This window comes from Anolis sagrei, chromosome 2 (assembly GCF_037176765.1).
Source record: "Anolis sagrei isolate rAnoSag1 chromosome 2, rAnoSag1.mat, whole genome shotgun sequence".
Taxonomy (NCBI): domain Eukaryota; kingdom Metazoa; phylum Chordata; class Lepidosauria; order Squamata; family Dactyloidae; genus Anolis; species Anolis sagrei.
In genome coordinates, this window is record NC_090022.1 from 193076665 (window position 1) to 193092846 (window position 16182).

The following is a 16182-nucleotide window of genomic DNA, read 5'->3' on the forward strand; positions in this document are numbered from 1 at the left end:
AGGACTGCTGACCGAAAGGTTGGCAGTTCAAATCCAGGGAACGGGGTGAGCTCCTTTCTGTCAGCTCCAGCTTCCTATGTGGTGACGAGAGAAGCCTCCCACAAGATAGTAAAATATCCGGCCGTTCCCTGGGCAACGTCCTTGCAGACGGCCAATTTTCTAACACCAAAAGTGACTTGTAGTTTCTCAAGTCACTCCTGACATGAAAAAAAACATCTTGTGCTAAACATATTCTATTTTTTTTATTTTAAAAACTGCATAAAATTGTTTGCCCTAATATGGTATGTTCCTATACTGTACCAGAAGCAAAATTACTGGGCTTCAATACATGATCACAGTGACTTGATTGATTTGGTATGATTCATTTGACTTTTGGGGAAAGAATTATTGAACTTCTACCCAAAACCACTGAAAATTTGAAGGTGAAGCAAACATAGTCTGTAAAGAGAAGGTCCCAGTAGATCCTCTACCCATGATAACAGGCACGTTTCCTTCCATCACTGCACTTATGCATATCAAGCATGTGTTTTGCTAAATCAAAGAGGGGCTCAGCTGCTTGGATCATTACCTTCTAAACCTCACCTTCACATTTCAAGCAGTTCCTTTTATATCCAACGTCTAATATAATATACATCTCACGTACACTTACAGGTTTGTCCTTCATCTTATTATAGGGGGGAAATGAAAGCCTTTTCCAAATTGTTGCTAAACTATTCCTGTGGGTGGAGCTGGAGAGAGGACTGTCAAAAGCATTAGTCATTAGTTGCTATTCACAACCAGATTTGCTGAAAGTCTTCCACCTCTTCCCCCCACCCCAGGCCAGACCTGGAGAGAGAGAGAGAAAAAATCAGTGCCAGCAGAGAAAACACCTTTGATCAAGTGGATCGCTGGTTAAAATCATTCTTACTAATCAACAATGAAAACCTCTCTGTTTTGACACAGAGAGCTCTCCTGGATGTGTTGAAGCAAAAGCCATTAGAGCTTGGGGACAGTTATAGGCCAATATATCTGTAAAGAAACAGCCATTTGAGACAGAGTTGGAAAGCCTAAATACCCTAAATACACAGATTTTGTCTGATCTTGCAAGCTTTGATGAGAGACCACCAACAAATACCAAGTATTCAGAGAAAGGAACCGGCAAAACAACCTCTGAGTATTCCTGGCTGAAACAAGCCCTTAAAATTCATAGAGTCACCATAAATTGAGAGATAACTTGAAGGTTCATATACACACAAAAACAAACAAGCAATCCTTTGCATGTGTTGTTGAAGGTTTTCATGGCCGGAATCATTGGGATTGCTGTGAGTTCTCCCACCCTGGACACACCTCACTTGCCTAGTTTCCAACAGACCTCACAATGTCTGGGGATGCCTGCCATAGATGTGGGCAAAACATCAGGAAAGAATGCTTCTGGAACATGGCTATACAGCCCAGAAAACTCACAGCACCCCAATCCTTTGCATGATTATATCGCTTGCACTTGGGTATTGAATCCATAGCTGCAACTGCACACTGCCCTCCCTAGCAATTTTTCCTCTACCAGAACCTGAAAACTTTAATTTTAAAGAAAATCTGTTTGTCATAACATTAATTCAAAAATGAATTGATTAATGTTCATCTTTTCAATGAATGTTGTAACTTTACTTCATAAGACAGATCATTCATATCATGTGAGTGATACATTATTTTGAAGCGTTCTTTAAAATCAATTAAAATGACAAAACATGGTCCAAAATGGCCAACTTATCCCAGATATTACCTGTTATTGAATGAAAGCAATGTGAAATTGTTATTGTTATTCAAAAAATGGCAATTGTTGCCACAAAAAATCACAACTGTAAAATCACTGTTAAAACGCTGAACAATTTGTTTTTAAATAAATTCCAAATACTCAGAGAAAGCCAGGATATAAACAAATATTTGCTTGACTGGTGGATATCTCACTTTTTTTCCACTTTTTTCCAGAACTGATCTTGTCACAGGTCTCCTTGGCGAGATTTGTTGAGTCAGGTTTTGCCTTTACCTTGCTCTGAGGCTGAGAGAGTGTGATTCACCTAAGGATACATGGTAGGTTTCCATGGCTAAGCGGAGATTCAGATGCTGATCACAAGAGCCACAGTCCAATGCTCAAACCTTAATACCATGCCAATTCTCTCAAATCAGCTTACAATATAAATTTGTTTTATATTATGGAGCACAATCACCTATCTGAATCAAACTATACTTTTAAGATCTTATCATTTTAAAAATTAAAGTACTGAAATACATATTACATATTAGAAACATTACACCTAATTGAATCTGCCCTGGTCAGTTAATACCAACCACCTATTTAAATAAGAAAGTTTTTGCCTGTTGACAAAAAGACAGCAGAGAGAGAATCTCCCAAGTATGCACATGACTGCACATGAGGACCCATCCACCAAAAGACTATTTTAAATTTCTGGTTGTTATATAAATAACATTGAAAATGGTGGAGAGGTGCAAAAAAGAAAGTAGGAGATAATAGGATTAACCACAGGCTTGGTGAACTTCTACAGAGCACATTCAAGTAGATAAAAGAATAGTCTTCCCACCTTGTCATAATAGTAACGCAGGGCCCGACTTAGCTTGTCATAGTTCATGTTGGTCTTGTTCTTCCTCAGCCCCCACAGCCGTGCAACCTCTTCCGCGTCAATCAACTTGAACTCCCCATCATTGGATGTCCATGTGATGAGGTGCCCGTTGCTTTGCTGCTCCAACAACTGTAGAAGGAACTGCCACAGGGTGACTGAAGGGTCCATGACTATAATGGACAAAGAGCAGAAGAAAGAGGGAAAAAACAATAGAGAACTCAGTAATGCTGATTCTGACACGGCACCACCGACGGAAATGGCAAGACGAAGTCTGTATACAGTACAAGCCCCATATCTGTGGGGATATGTTACTAGACTATGCATGGATTTGCAGAATCACAGGGAATAACAAAACCTACTGAAATTAAGAACTTCTGGTTAAAGAATACAATAGTGCTAAGCTCAAGAACCTAGAAAATACCCAGAAAGGGAATATATTATTGGACATGGACACATGAAACCACAGATGGGCGAACCATGGAAACAGGGGTCATATTGTATCTGCAAAATCAAGTAAGGCCTTCTGTGTATTGTATACCTCAACTCCCACAATCATTCATCATAAACTATACTGGGCTTCTGGGAGTTGAAATCCAAAACATCTGGAAAGCCACGAGTTCCAACACACAATGTAGCTGCTCCAAATGAAAGTGGTGTGTGTGAGAGAAACCACATAATTTTCAAATATTCCAAGAACTATAGTGAGACTTCTCCACACATAGGCAAAAAGGCAAGGGACTAAAAATACTTTTTTTCCTTTCCCATATACAAGGAATCTGGTTTTTATTTTTTATTTCCACTAGAGAGAATTCAGACATAGAATTTCCTCCTCTTGTACAGCCCAGGAAGGATTTACCACTTGATTTTATGTATGTATGTATGTATGTATGTATGTATGTATGTATATGTGTATATACAGATGTTTTGGATTTCAACTCCCAGAAGCCCAGTATAGTTTATGATGAATGATTGCGGCAGTTGAGGTATACAACTAGCTGTATCCATCACGAGTTGCTGTAGCCAACCTTCCCTTCCTCTTTCTCTCCTCCTTTCTTTCTCTCCTTCCTTCCCTCTTTCCTTCCTTTCTTCTTCCCTTTTTTTCTTTCATTCTCTCCTTCCCTTCCTCTTTCTTTCCTCCCCCATTTTCTTTCCCTTCCTCTTTCTCCCCTTTCTTCCTTCTCTACCTATTCTTGGACTGCAACTCCCAGCAGTCCTCCTGATCAATCTACTTACCTATCTCTATCTAATCTATTTATCCTATCTATCTGGAAGATTGCTGGGAGTTGCAGTCTGGGAATAGGAAACTGGAAATATGCAGGGATTGGGATGCTCTCAAAGAAATCCAAGGAGAAGAAAGCTTGCAGCTTGGAGCAGTGCATTTGAATCATCCTCCTCTCCTAAAGGGCCTGGTCTAGGGGATGCTGGGAGCTGTAGTCTGGAAGAGAGTGTGGATATGCTATTGTGTGTTTTATTTGCTGGGGGCAGTCGTTTTGCGTATGCGCTGTAGCATCTTTTTGCTTTTTTGGGTTTTTAAGTCCCTTCCATTGTGTTTTTCAGTGTTTTTGTGAGTGATGGTCACTCGTTGGCCTGATAGGTGTACTGTGTCCAAATTTCGTGTCAATTCATCCAATGGTTTTTGAGTTATGTTAATCCCACAAACTAACATTACATTTATACACAAACACACACCTGTTATCATGACCAATACTACTAGTTCATGGGTTTGGGGATGGTTTCTCTGTCCCACTGAGCTAAGCAGAAGGCTCCTGTTCAGAAGATTTCATCTCATTTTCTGTCCCTATGATAATTGGGATTTTGAAAAAATTGGCTTGTGGAAACAAAGATTGGTGATAAAGCTTCAGTGGAGATACCTTTTTCCCATGATAACTCTTTCAGAAGTGAATTTCCCTTCTTAGGGATAGATTTCTCTCACTTCCTGTTGTCTTATCTTCGTTCTGAGCTGTGAGTTGTTTGTAAGTTGGATGTTTGTAAAGCGGGGACTGCATGTATATACCTCACTCTTCCTCCAATTCTGAACAAGAAGGCCCAAAATGCCAATTGCAGTAGACACCTATAAGACCTATGATGCTGAAAATTTAAGCAAATCATTCTTATAGATCTCTTTCCTGGATCCTGGCAGAATAAGGCAACAGCCTCAGTCTGCAAAGAGTGTCATAAAAGGTCAATTAATTTTTAGCTATGTATTTCCATTATATATTTACTGTCTGGCGTGGAGAGAGGCTCTTGTGAGATTTTCTGCCTCAGATGTCAAAATAACTTGGCTGGCTTTGGATGCTAAGCATGTTGGCTTAAGTGAGTGTCAGAGAAGGGGAGAAATTTTCCCTTCATCATATCAAAATAACTATAGAGAATTATGTGAAAACTATAATGTTGGAAATAATGGCCAGTCTCCAATTTGAAATCACCTGTTAGCTCAAAGAATTACAACCCTTGGATTTCCAGAAGGAAATGAGAGTTTAATCTGCAGTAAAGACGTAGCTCAAAATGCCACACAGAAGCATCAGAATGCTCAGGTAATGAGATCACACCATCACTGATATGTTCCCCAGTATCTAGTTGGATGCACGCTCTTCTGGGATCAGCAAATTAGGAAGGCTTTAACTTCAGCTTCTGTAAACACAATTTCTCCCTGGCATAACCAGGTTGCAAAAATTACTCATCCTCAAACAGGTATGTGCTGATCCATTCAGATGTGCTCTTTTCCTACAAATATAGTCCTGACCCAGTTCTTGAGAATAATGATATACTTTGTACTGTGATGCTGAAACAATAGATTACAAGAGACCAGAGACCATTCTGGGGATCAACACACTACTTCTCGGAAACATATAATATAATAACAGAGGTAACAATACCTCTACCACTAACCAACCCAGCCTCAATCTCTCCCTCTCTCCTCCTCTCTCTTTCATAATCACGCATTATTACCTGAGAACAAAAAAAGGCAACCGAGTTCTGGAATCAAAATCAGTCCAAAGACCCATATAGATATGAATTCTATTGTTAGTCAAATTAAAAGAGGCCCATTAAATCAACAGAATTTATCTACATGTTGATTCTACATTCAACAATTGAATCAATAGGATTCTTTTAGTTTGGACCATTGGCTCTCAAGGTGTACTCCGCAGAGCCCTTGGGGTTCAATGAAGCATACAGAGGTGTTCTGCACTTTCCTCCTCCTCCTTCCTCCCTCCTGTTTTCAGCTCCCCCCTTGCCCCACCTCTCTTGCCCCTAAAAGCCTTTTTCCCTAGCCTTCTTCGCCACCCAGATCCTTTCCCCCTTGCCTCCCTTGCTTCCAAAAACCTATTTCCCTCCCACCACTCAGGCGTGCTTTGATTGTGGATTATTCCGTTCCAGGACCACTGCGTTAAGTGAAAATCTGCTAAGTAGGGATGCTCTGCCTACTCAAGTGGGTGGACTGTCCCTACTCTGCGGTGGCCTCCTCCTCACTACCTCCACTGTTCCCTGCCTCGGAGCACCCTTCCTCACCAGGCTGGGTGCCCAAGCCTGGCGCCCAGCCTGGCGAGGAAGGAGTGGGGAGCAGTGGATGAACGAGGAGTAGGACAGCGCTGCCGCCGAAGCCTTCTTCGGCAGCGGCCTCCTCCTACTCGCTACCTCCACTGCTCCTGTCTCGGAGGCCCCTTGGGCACCCAGCCTGGTGAGGAATAGGGAGCAGCTATACAATGTTCCCTCACTGCTCCCTGTGAAACAGCAAGTCCACAATAAGCAAAATAAGTAGCTAAGTACGAGGGAACACTGTACTGCTAAGTTCAAGATGGTTAAAATTGTTCTTCATTTTAAATATTGCATTGTTCTTTCTTTCCATTTTATTTTTTGCAATCCAACCGAGATATGTGCAATGTGCACAGGAATTCCTTCATTTTTTTTAATTGGTTTACACAAAACCCTCTATCCATCTGCCACTGACCTGGCCCATCTGTCAAATTTTAAAACACAATGTGTCAAAAAGTTTGCCTATGCCTGATATATGGTACATACATTATACCATTTAATATAATATTATATAATATAGTACAGTACAATACATAAAAACTTTTATTGGGGCTCCACAAGAAACTTTTGCTTCAAAAAGGGCTCTGCGGCTGAAAATGTTTGAGAACCCCTGGTCTGGACAAACTAACTGGATTTAGCCCATAGAATGCCTTTTCAGTTTAGCTAGAGAAGTTCTTCCATAGACGCTGAAATAAAATTTAACGTATCTAACAACACTCTTATTAAATACTGTATGATGCAGGAGGATGTCCTCCTTCAATTCAGCCATATATATAAACTGTTAAGCTGAAGAATTTGCTAACTGGAAGGATGGCGGTTCAAATCCACAGAACAGGGTGAGCACCCACTGTAATTCCCAGCTTCTGCCAACCTAGCACTTTGAAAACAGGCAAATGTGAGTAGATCTATAGGTACCGCTTCTGTGGGAAGGTAATGGCGCTCCATGCAGTCATGCTGGCCACATGACCTAGGAGGCATCTATGGACAACACCGGCTCTTCGGCTTAGAAATGGAGATGAGCACCACCCCGCAGAGCTGGGCATGACTAGACTTAATGTCAAGGGGAAGCCTTTATCTATAGACATACATATGACATATACACACATGCACACTTATACCTAATCAGGACATTTGTGAATAGAAATTGCCACTCCTTATAGAAAAAAAATAGGCTTTTAAAAATAATAGGCTGAATAAGTACTAGAACTTTATAGATGAAATAGGAAGGAACACCAGTGTATACTATGCCATCTAGCAGGCTGGTGAACTTGAAACTCTCTAGATGTTGCTGGACTACAGCTTCCACATCCCTTCACCACTGACTATGCTGGTGGTTAGAGTTGATGGAAACTGCAGTCCAACAACAGTTTGAGAGTGATCTGTTGCCCACCTGTCTCCCATCAGATACATTTTCCAGTGTAACATAGCCACCTATGTTCTGGGGGTAGGGAAAGAGGGTGGCAAGGGAAGAATGCAAGCAAAGGTAGTTAAATACATACCTAGGCTTTTTTAATGGAGAGCGTGAGAACTAAGAAGTTAAGCCAAAGGCTTCACTGAAGAGGAATTTGAAGGAGGTGGTGGAACTGTATAGGTGCCTTGGGGAAGAAGTTCCAGGAATAACTGGCTGCAAGCAAGGAGAGGGCAGAAGCATTTAACTGCTGCAGTTCTTGGCTTTATGTTCACTCCCATCAGGAGTTAACATTAATACGAAAGTGTCTTAGTACAGGTTGAATATCCCTTATCTAAAATGCTTGGGGCCAAAAGTGTTTGGATTTTTTGGGATTGTGCATACATACATAGTGAAATATCATGGAGAAAGGACTTAAGTCTAAACACAAAATTTATATATGCTTCTTGCGCATACACACTTTATACCTCTGACCTGAAGGTAATTTTACCTACAATATTTTAAACCATTTTGTATGCAAAATAAAGTTTGAACAATCAGAAACCAAAGGTGCCAATATCTTGGCCACTCTTTTGGATTTCAAAGTATTCCAGATTTTGGAATTCCAGATAAGGGATGCTCATCCTGTATTACAATTTTTGAACATATACACGCACGCACGAGTAGCCACCAGCACAGGAGTATCAGAAAGTGGTACATTTACTAGCTGCACTGGACTCAAGCCTAATGAGCAATGAAGCCAAGGGGTTCCACAAATTATAGCAGGCAAATATCCTACACCAAAAGAGTTGGGGCACAGGTGTCAAACACAAGGACAAGAGGACAAATCAAGCAAACCATTTTGTGTGGCCCACAAGGCTTTCAATGCCAGGGAAACATAGCTACAATTACAATTAGAAGGAAACTGAAGACTTGGCTGTGGGACCTTGCGTTTGACCATTGAATAGTGGCTTGTATGAAGAAGGCATAAGCAATTTTGAAATGACAATGAATTGACCCAGACCCAGATTTTAATTGCCGTGTTTTAACAACAGTTTGTTTGTTTATTTATTTATTTGCGACATTTATATGCCGCCCTTCTCACCCCGAAAGGGACTCAGAGCGGCTTACAAGATAGATAGATAGATAGATAGATAGATAGAGATACATACAATACATTATACCATGAACACAGTACAATATGAGCGCTGTACATCAATATATTGTACTATAAAATTATATTGTAATATTATTAGTAATACTACATGTAATATAAATATATAATTATAATATCATATTATTATCAATATTATATTACATTATAATATTATAAATATTATATGTATATACAATATATTATATTATATTATATATTATATTATATTATTAATTAGAATAGCACAGGAGACAAGGTGGAACTGTCCCCTGACCTCCCCTGTCTTCACTCTGTTGATTGTATTTATCATTATGATGGCACCGAATGGTGTTTGCTGTGAGGCCTCCCTGAGTCCCCCCTTGGGGGTGAGAAGGGCGGGATACAAGTATATGAAAAAAATAATAATACAGTTTTACCATTACAAAAGGCCCTTTGAAGGTAACCATAAGGCAGATGCAGTCCTCGGTGAAAATGAGTTTGACATCCCTAGGTTGGGGACTCAAGCATGCTGAGGCCACACACTAGAAGTACAACCCATGCAAGGAACAAGTGAGAAGCATGACTTATGGATACATGCAGCAGACCAAAGCATAACTAAGAGGGAAGAATAAGATGGTACTTAGAAAAAATAATTGGAAATTTATGTCATCTATTACTCCTCATATCCTGCTCATAGGCCTCAAACAGTAGTTAACATCTAAAATGGAAGCACATAGAAACAAGTCATTCCTTTGCCCTGGAAGGTCTTTGCTCTTATTCCAGTGTTGCCAGGGCAGCAGTTAACGTTACTTGACTCTATACATGTTCTGAGTCTTGCTATGACCTGCCAAAATATGAATCCCATTTCTCTCCTAGCTTCACCCCCATCCCTTTCAAAATAAGCCTTGAATATAAACTGATAGGATGCCCCGTCATAATGAGGGGCCCTGTCCTAACTATACCTATTCCCCAAAGAAAGTCTTTGAGGCAGGGAGAGTGCCCAGCAGTTTGTTGATTCTAGCTCTGGGAAAAAGGCCTGCCCCAAATCTGGAAGAGAAGAGCTGCAGGGATTGAATGAAGAACAGGCTTATTCGCCCACTCACTCCTCTCCTCCCCCCTCCCCCCAGTGAATCTCTGGATTTGGCCTAAAGAAAGGATTTTCTGGCACTGGATTTAATACAAAATCCCATCCAATGCTAATCTGGCTGTTAACGCAGAAAATGGGGGCCATGGGGTAAAGTGGGAGCAGGACAGGTGGTAAAATTGGGGAGAGTTCCCATCACCCAAGACAGAAGAGGGAGTGACCTAGAGGATAGGTAAGGGCTAGGAAAAATCCAGTGTCCTCTCTGGGTTTGTGAAGTCAAAGAATCCCTAATGATGAGGCAGATCATGGAAGGATTCAGATGTCAAACTACATCCCCTCTTCTGGAATCTACATTACCCTCAGTTAACTGTAACTCAAGCAATTGGAACACTCAAGCAACCAGCAAAAAAAATAATCAAAGAAATCCTACTTTAAATAAAAATTAGAATGCATGTATATAATACAGTAAAACTGTATTACATTAAGTTAAATTCATCTGCATTGGTCTTCATTTGCTTTTAATTACTGTATTTCAAGATTAACATCAAGTCAATACAGAATGTATAGTAGCCATGGGCAAACTTTGGCCCTCCGGGTGTTTTGGACTTCAATTCCCAAATTCCTAACAGCCTACTGGCTACTAGGAATTATGGGAATTGAAGTCCAAAACACCTGGAGAGCTTAAGTTTGCCCATGCTTGGTTTATAGTATGGGATAGTATGGGATATAGCTAGGCCTATTTTTCATACGAACTATTCAAGCAACCAGAAACTACATTTTTCCATCATTTACCAATCCCCATGGGAGCCAATGAACTGAGAGTCTACCACCTGAACATTAAGAACTTCCTGACTGTAAGAGCTGTTCAACAGTGGAACTCATTGCCTCTGAGTGTGTGGAGGCTTTTAAACAGAAGCTGGATGGCCATCTCTTGGGGTTGCTTTGTGCTTTTTTTGCATGGCAGGGGGTTGGACTGGATGGCTCATGTAGTCTCTTCCAACTCTATTATTCTATTATTGCACTTTTCATGTATGATGGGGGAGGGGGTGGACTGGATGGCCCATGAGGTCTCTTCCAACTCTATTATTCTATTATTGTACTTTTCCTGTATGACAGGGGTTAGACTAGATGGCCCATGTGGTCTCTTCCAACTCTATTATTCTATTATTGTGCTTTTCCTGCATGAAAGGGGGTTGGACTAGATGGCCCATGTGGTCTCCCAAAGCAGGGGGGTTGGACTGGATGGCCCATGAGGTCTCTTCCAACTCTATTATTCTATTATTGTACTTTTCCTGTATGATGAGGGGGGTTGGACTAGATGGCCCATGAGGTCTCCTCCACCTCTATTATTCTATGATTGTGCTTTTCCTGTATGACTGGGGTTAGACTAGATGGCCCATGTGGTCTCCTCCAGCTCTATTATTCTATGATTGTACTTTTCCTGCATGGCAGGGGGTTGGACTAGATGGCCCATGTATCCCTTCCAACTCTATTATTCTATGATTGTACCTTTCCTGTAAGACAGGGGGGTTGGACTAGATGGCCCATGCGGTCTCCTCCAACTCTATTATTCCATTATTGTACTTTTCCTGTGTGACAGGGGGTTAGACTAGATGGCCCATGAGGTCTCCTCCAGCTCTATTATTCTATTACTCTATTATTCTATTTCCTGCAGAGCGGGGGTTGGACTGGATGGCCCATGTGGTCCCTTCCCACCAGATTATCCTGTGATTGTGTACTTAGTTCTCCTCTTTGGACCCCAGGGCAGGGCACAGCCTGTAAATATGTTCACAGCCCACTCTGGCGTGGATCCCCAAGATCTGACAGCCTGCCACCCTGAAAGGCGCTCCTCTATTAGCCCTGGGTGAGACCTCTCAAAGTGAAATCCGCTTTTGATCCAAGGGGTTTTCTTTCCTTAGGTGGCGACATGTTTCCCTGCCTGTCCCACATCAAAAAAGGCAGGAGTGGAGGCGGGATTCAGGACTGTGGGAGGGAGGGAGGGAAGCAGCCTTTGGGGTCCCTCCTTCCCTCCCTCCCTCTACATCCTCACCTGTCAGCATGGCAGCAGCAGTGGCAGCAGCCCCGGGGGGCTCCATGGGGCGGGCGGGCCCCCCCCAGCTCCTCCGCTTCCGGTCTCTGGGGGCTGGCTTTGTGGGGTCCTCTCCCTCCTCCTCCTCCTCTTCCTCCTCTTGGCGGCCACTTTGGGATGGGAGGCTGGGAGAGCTTTCTTCCCAGTGCCTGCGCCCTCTCTGGACAGCTCCTTCCTCCCAGCTGCTGTCCTCTGGCAGGAGGCGGGGTGGGTTGGGGGGGGGGGGGGAATGGGGAAGGTGTGGGGAGGGAGAGAGAGAGAGAGAAAGAGGGGGCGGGCCCTCTCCTCCTCCTCCTCTTCGCCTTCTTCTTCTTCCTCCTCCTCTCCTCCTCCTCCTCCTCCTCCTCCTTCCTGCCGCCGGTGACCTCTTCGGAGGAGATGCCGCGCTGACGGCGCCCGTCACATGGAGCAGGCCGAGAGGCGGGCCCAACTACCACGACGACGCCTCCTCCTCCTCCTTTGACTGGATGGGAGGAGGAGGAGGAATCAAAGAACGTGGAGTGACCCCAAGGGCCACCCAGCCCGAGCCCATCCCGCCCAGCCAGGCGGGAAGACCCAATCAAAGCACTCCCAGCAGAGGGCCATCCAGCTCAAGACTCGTGGGAGGGCCCACAGGCCGCGCGAGGGGAGCGGGGCAGAGGTGTGGGTGCGGAACCAAGGGCCCAGCTCTCGCCCCCTCGCCGCCCTCCGCGCGCCCCCGCGGTTGCCACGGCGACGCAGGGCAAGATGGAGGAGATGAAAGAGAAGGCGGGGGAGAGGTGGAGGAGGCGGCTGCTGCTGCTGCCATGGTAACCCCTGCTCCCCCCCCCCGGGACACGCAGCGTCGAGGGGCTCCACACCTCCCAGGCCCCGCCCCCTGTTACTATGGGAACTAGGCCTCACCAAGGCGGGGAAGGCTTTGGCCCTGTAGGGGGCGCCACACTTCCCATCCATAAAGGGCACCAAAGGCTGAGCAACCAGTGAGTGGGTTGGAGCCTTAGCTGAGGGACTCCTAGGCAAGCTGCTGTATTATAGGCCCGGCCTAGCTCTTGAATTGGAGCCCCCATTGGCGCAGTGGGTTAAACCCCTGTGCCGGCAGTACTGAAGACCGACAGGTCGCAGGTTCAAATCTGGGGAGGGGCGGATGAGCTCCCTCTATCAGCTCCAGCTCCTCATGCGGGGACATGAGAGAAGCCTTCCACAAGGATGATAAAAACATCAAGCGCAGTGGGTTAAACCCCTGTGCCGGCAGGACTGAAGACCAATAGGTCGCAGGTTCGAATCTGGGGAGAGGCGGATGAGCTCCCTCTATCAGCTCCAGCTCCTCATGCGGGAACATGAGAGAAGCCTCCCACAAGGATGATAAAAACATCAAGCGCAGTGGGTTAAACCCCTGTGCCAGCAGGACTGAAAACCGACAGGTCGCAGGTTTGAATCTGCGGAGAGGTAGATGAGCTCCCTCTATCAGCTCCAGCTCCTCATGCGGGGACATGAGAGAAGCCTCCCACAAGGATGATAAAAACATCAAATCATCCGGGCATCCCCTGGGCAACGTCCTTGCCAATCCTCTCACACCAGAAGCAACTTGCAGTTTCTCAAGTCGCTCCTGACACGAAAAAAAAAAAAAAACCTTTGCTCTGAGCACTAAACATAAAACCAAGCTCGTATTCCTGGTGTGTGTTCAGATAGGGCGCACATGTCAAACGCAAGGCCTGCAGGCCAAACCTAGCCCACCACTTAATTTTATGTGGCTCATGAAGCTTTCAGTGCCAGGGCAACATAGTTACATTTATATAGTCTTACAATTACAAGCCACCCTTTGAAGGCAGCCGTAAGATTTATGTAGCCCTCAGTAAAAATGAGGTTGACACCCCTGAGATAAGGGTTCAGGCCATGCTCCTAAATCAGCATTTGTAATGGCTGCAAGACAATGGTTCAAATCCTGCTCCTGAGGCAAGTCATGCACCCTCAGCCCCAGAAAACCCCATGACTGTGGGATTTTATTTGGCTGTGTGGAAGGGGCCAAAGTCACTATAAACCAGAAATGACATCTGGGCTGTTAGTGGCTGCCATGTCAATTCCCAAACCTAAAACCTATCAAGGAGTACAATTGAGTTAAAGGATCCTGCCTGAGCTCTTAGATCCTCGGAGGAGGCTCTCCTTTCACCCTTGCCATTATCACAGGCTCATCTTGTAAGCACAAGGGAGAGAGCCTTCTCCTCTGTGGCCCCCCAACTCTGGAACTCATTGCCTGGTGAAATTAGGAAGGCCCCCACCTTAGAAATTTTCAAGAGGGATCTCAAAACCTGGCTTTTCCGATGCACTTTTGGAGAGTAGCCATATTATCATACACAGTTGCTCCCCCTCAACGGTTTTGTCCCCAGAGTATATTTCCCCACCTATAGAAAGGTCTATATTTATGAGCCAGTTCCTTTATGAGTTTCTCCCTCAGAAACAATCTGCTCCATCCCTGTCTCATCCTGATTTTAGTATTTTTAGTATCTTAGTTTTTATCTTGCAGATGCATCCCACTCTTTGTTATTTTATTTTATTTCATTGTGTATGATTTTGTTTTATCGTTTTTTGTACTCATATGTTGTATGCATTTTACCGTGTTGTTGTGTTTTGGTTTCACTTTATTGTAATATGTTGTTGGGCTTGGCCTCATGTAAGCCGCCCTGAGTCCCCATTGGGGTATTAAATAAAGTTTTATTATTATTTATTAAAGCATTTCAATAATGAAGTTCCAGAAGCGGAGAAACTAAGGACCCTTCCAGACAGGCTCTTATATCCCAGGATCGGATCCCAGATTTTCTGCTTTAAACTATATTATATGAGTCCATACTGCAAAATAATCTGGGATAAACAGAAAACCTGAGATCAGATCCTGGGATATAGGGCCTGTCTGGAAGGGCTCTAAGGCCCCTTCTACACAACTAGATACTTAGTTGTGTAGAAGAAACCCAGGCTATTTGCTTTGAACTGGATTATCTGGCAGTGTAGGCTCAGATAATTCAGTTCAAAGTAGATAATGTGGAATATCTGCCTTGATATTCTGGATTATATGACTGTGTAGAAGAACCCTAAGATCTTTCAGATGTTGCTGGACTGCAGCCTCTGCCATCCCTGAGCACTGGTCATACCAGTTGGGGGGCTAAGTGTTATTTGAAGGAACATTTGAGTTCCAGTGCCTTATTTCTAGAAACTAAGTTCTGCGTTTACAAAGTATGGTGGGTGATGACCAGGATTACATCTCATTTGGTGTGTATTTTAATGGACAGTTTGAAGGTGGTTAGAAATATTCAAGTCCATAAGGAAACATTATAGGGTTTTCTTCCAGTTCTGGACTAATTTAGTAGCCTGTTACTAGTGAGGGTAATGCACTTTCCATAAACTCACTTCATTTTTTTTAATTCCAGGCTTGAAAACAATAAATCCTTCACAGGAAGAAAACATATTGCTAACAGAAGTTACCCACATTTTCTTTGATGACAAAACTGCATTTTAAAGCAAACTTTTCATCACTGAATTCAAAGGGAGTGGCCCCAAGATAAGTGCAGGTAATACCACTGATTACGTTATGAAATAAACAGATGTTCTGCTAATAAAGGCAATCTCTTTTAAAGACACAGAATGCACTGAAATCATCTCTCCACGTATCTTGGAAAAGGAATTTGAAGTGTGTGGGACTAGGAGCTATTTGATCTTGTTAGCTATGTTGTGTTTAATGATTAAACATTGGTTCTAGATACTTAGTGTTATACTGTAGTCTACATGGGGGACAAGGAAGAAATGCCATAGTTGAACGAAGCATAGGTTTAACTTCTTAAGAAATGATAACTTGTTAGTGCTTTTTCTATTGAATTATTTACTTTTTGCTTTTTCTTATTTTATTATAACACATTGAGTGCTGCTCTTCAAGTTGTAGCTGTAAAATCAACTTAATTTAAAAAAAAATCAGGAAATATAATAAAATTTGACAAACATAAATGCAGCAGCCCCATATGGCACATTCTATAATGTTGTCTTATTTAAAATATTAATCAAATATTTGGACTTATTTTCTCTAAACCTGCCTGGTCACTGACTCTAGCAATAGTAGTGTTTTCCCTACATTATTTAGCAACATTTTAGTGGGTTTTTTTAATATATATATATATATATAACCTGTCTTCAAGATAATTGGCATGGATGACCATTTTCTTTGTCCCAATACTTCTGTTGGCTGGAGATGAGGAGATTTAGTTCCACACTTCCAGTGAACATCAAGTTGGAAAGGCTATTCTAAGATGTACATTTACTTGACTTATCCCCACCTTTCATGACTATATGCTCAGTACCAGAATGTCCCTTTACATG

At 43.1% G+C, this 16182-nt stretch overlaps 1 protein-coding gene across 4 annotated transcripts in view; it reads right to left on the reverse strand.

The window, feature by feature from the left end:
• The window catches only part of ELK1 (ETS transcription factor ELK1), a 28773-nt gene extending 16707 nt beyond the window's left edge, over positions 1–12066 (reverse strand). Inside the window, exons 1-4 of one of the 4 annotated variants that reach the window (XM_060762785.2) lie at positions 11806–12066; positions 9312–9389; positions 7649–7773; positions 2577–2785 (exon numbers count right to left, since the gene is read on the reverse strand). In XM_060762785.2, coding sequence (XP_060618768.2) covers positions 2577–2783 — 207 coding nt within the window. In that variant the 5' untranslated portion in view covers positions 2784–2785; positions 7649–7773; positions 9312–9389; positions 11806–12066. Of the gene's footprint in view, positions 1–2576; positions 2786–7648; positions 7774–9108; positions 9264–9311; positions 9390–11805 lie in introns of those variants that run through there. The other 3 variants (XM_060762784.2, XM_060762786.2, XM_060762783.2) reach the window with 3 other exon arrangements.
• Between the last annotated feature and the right edge of the window lie 4116 nt (positions 12067–16182).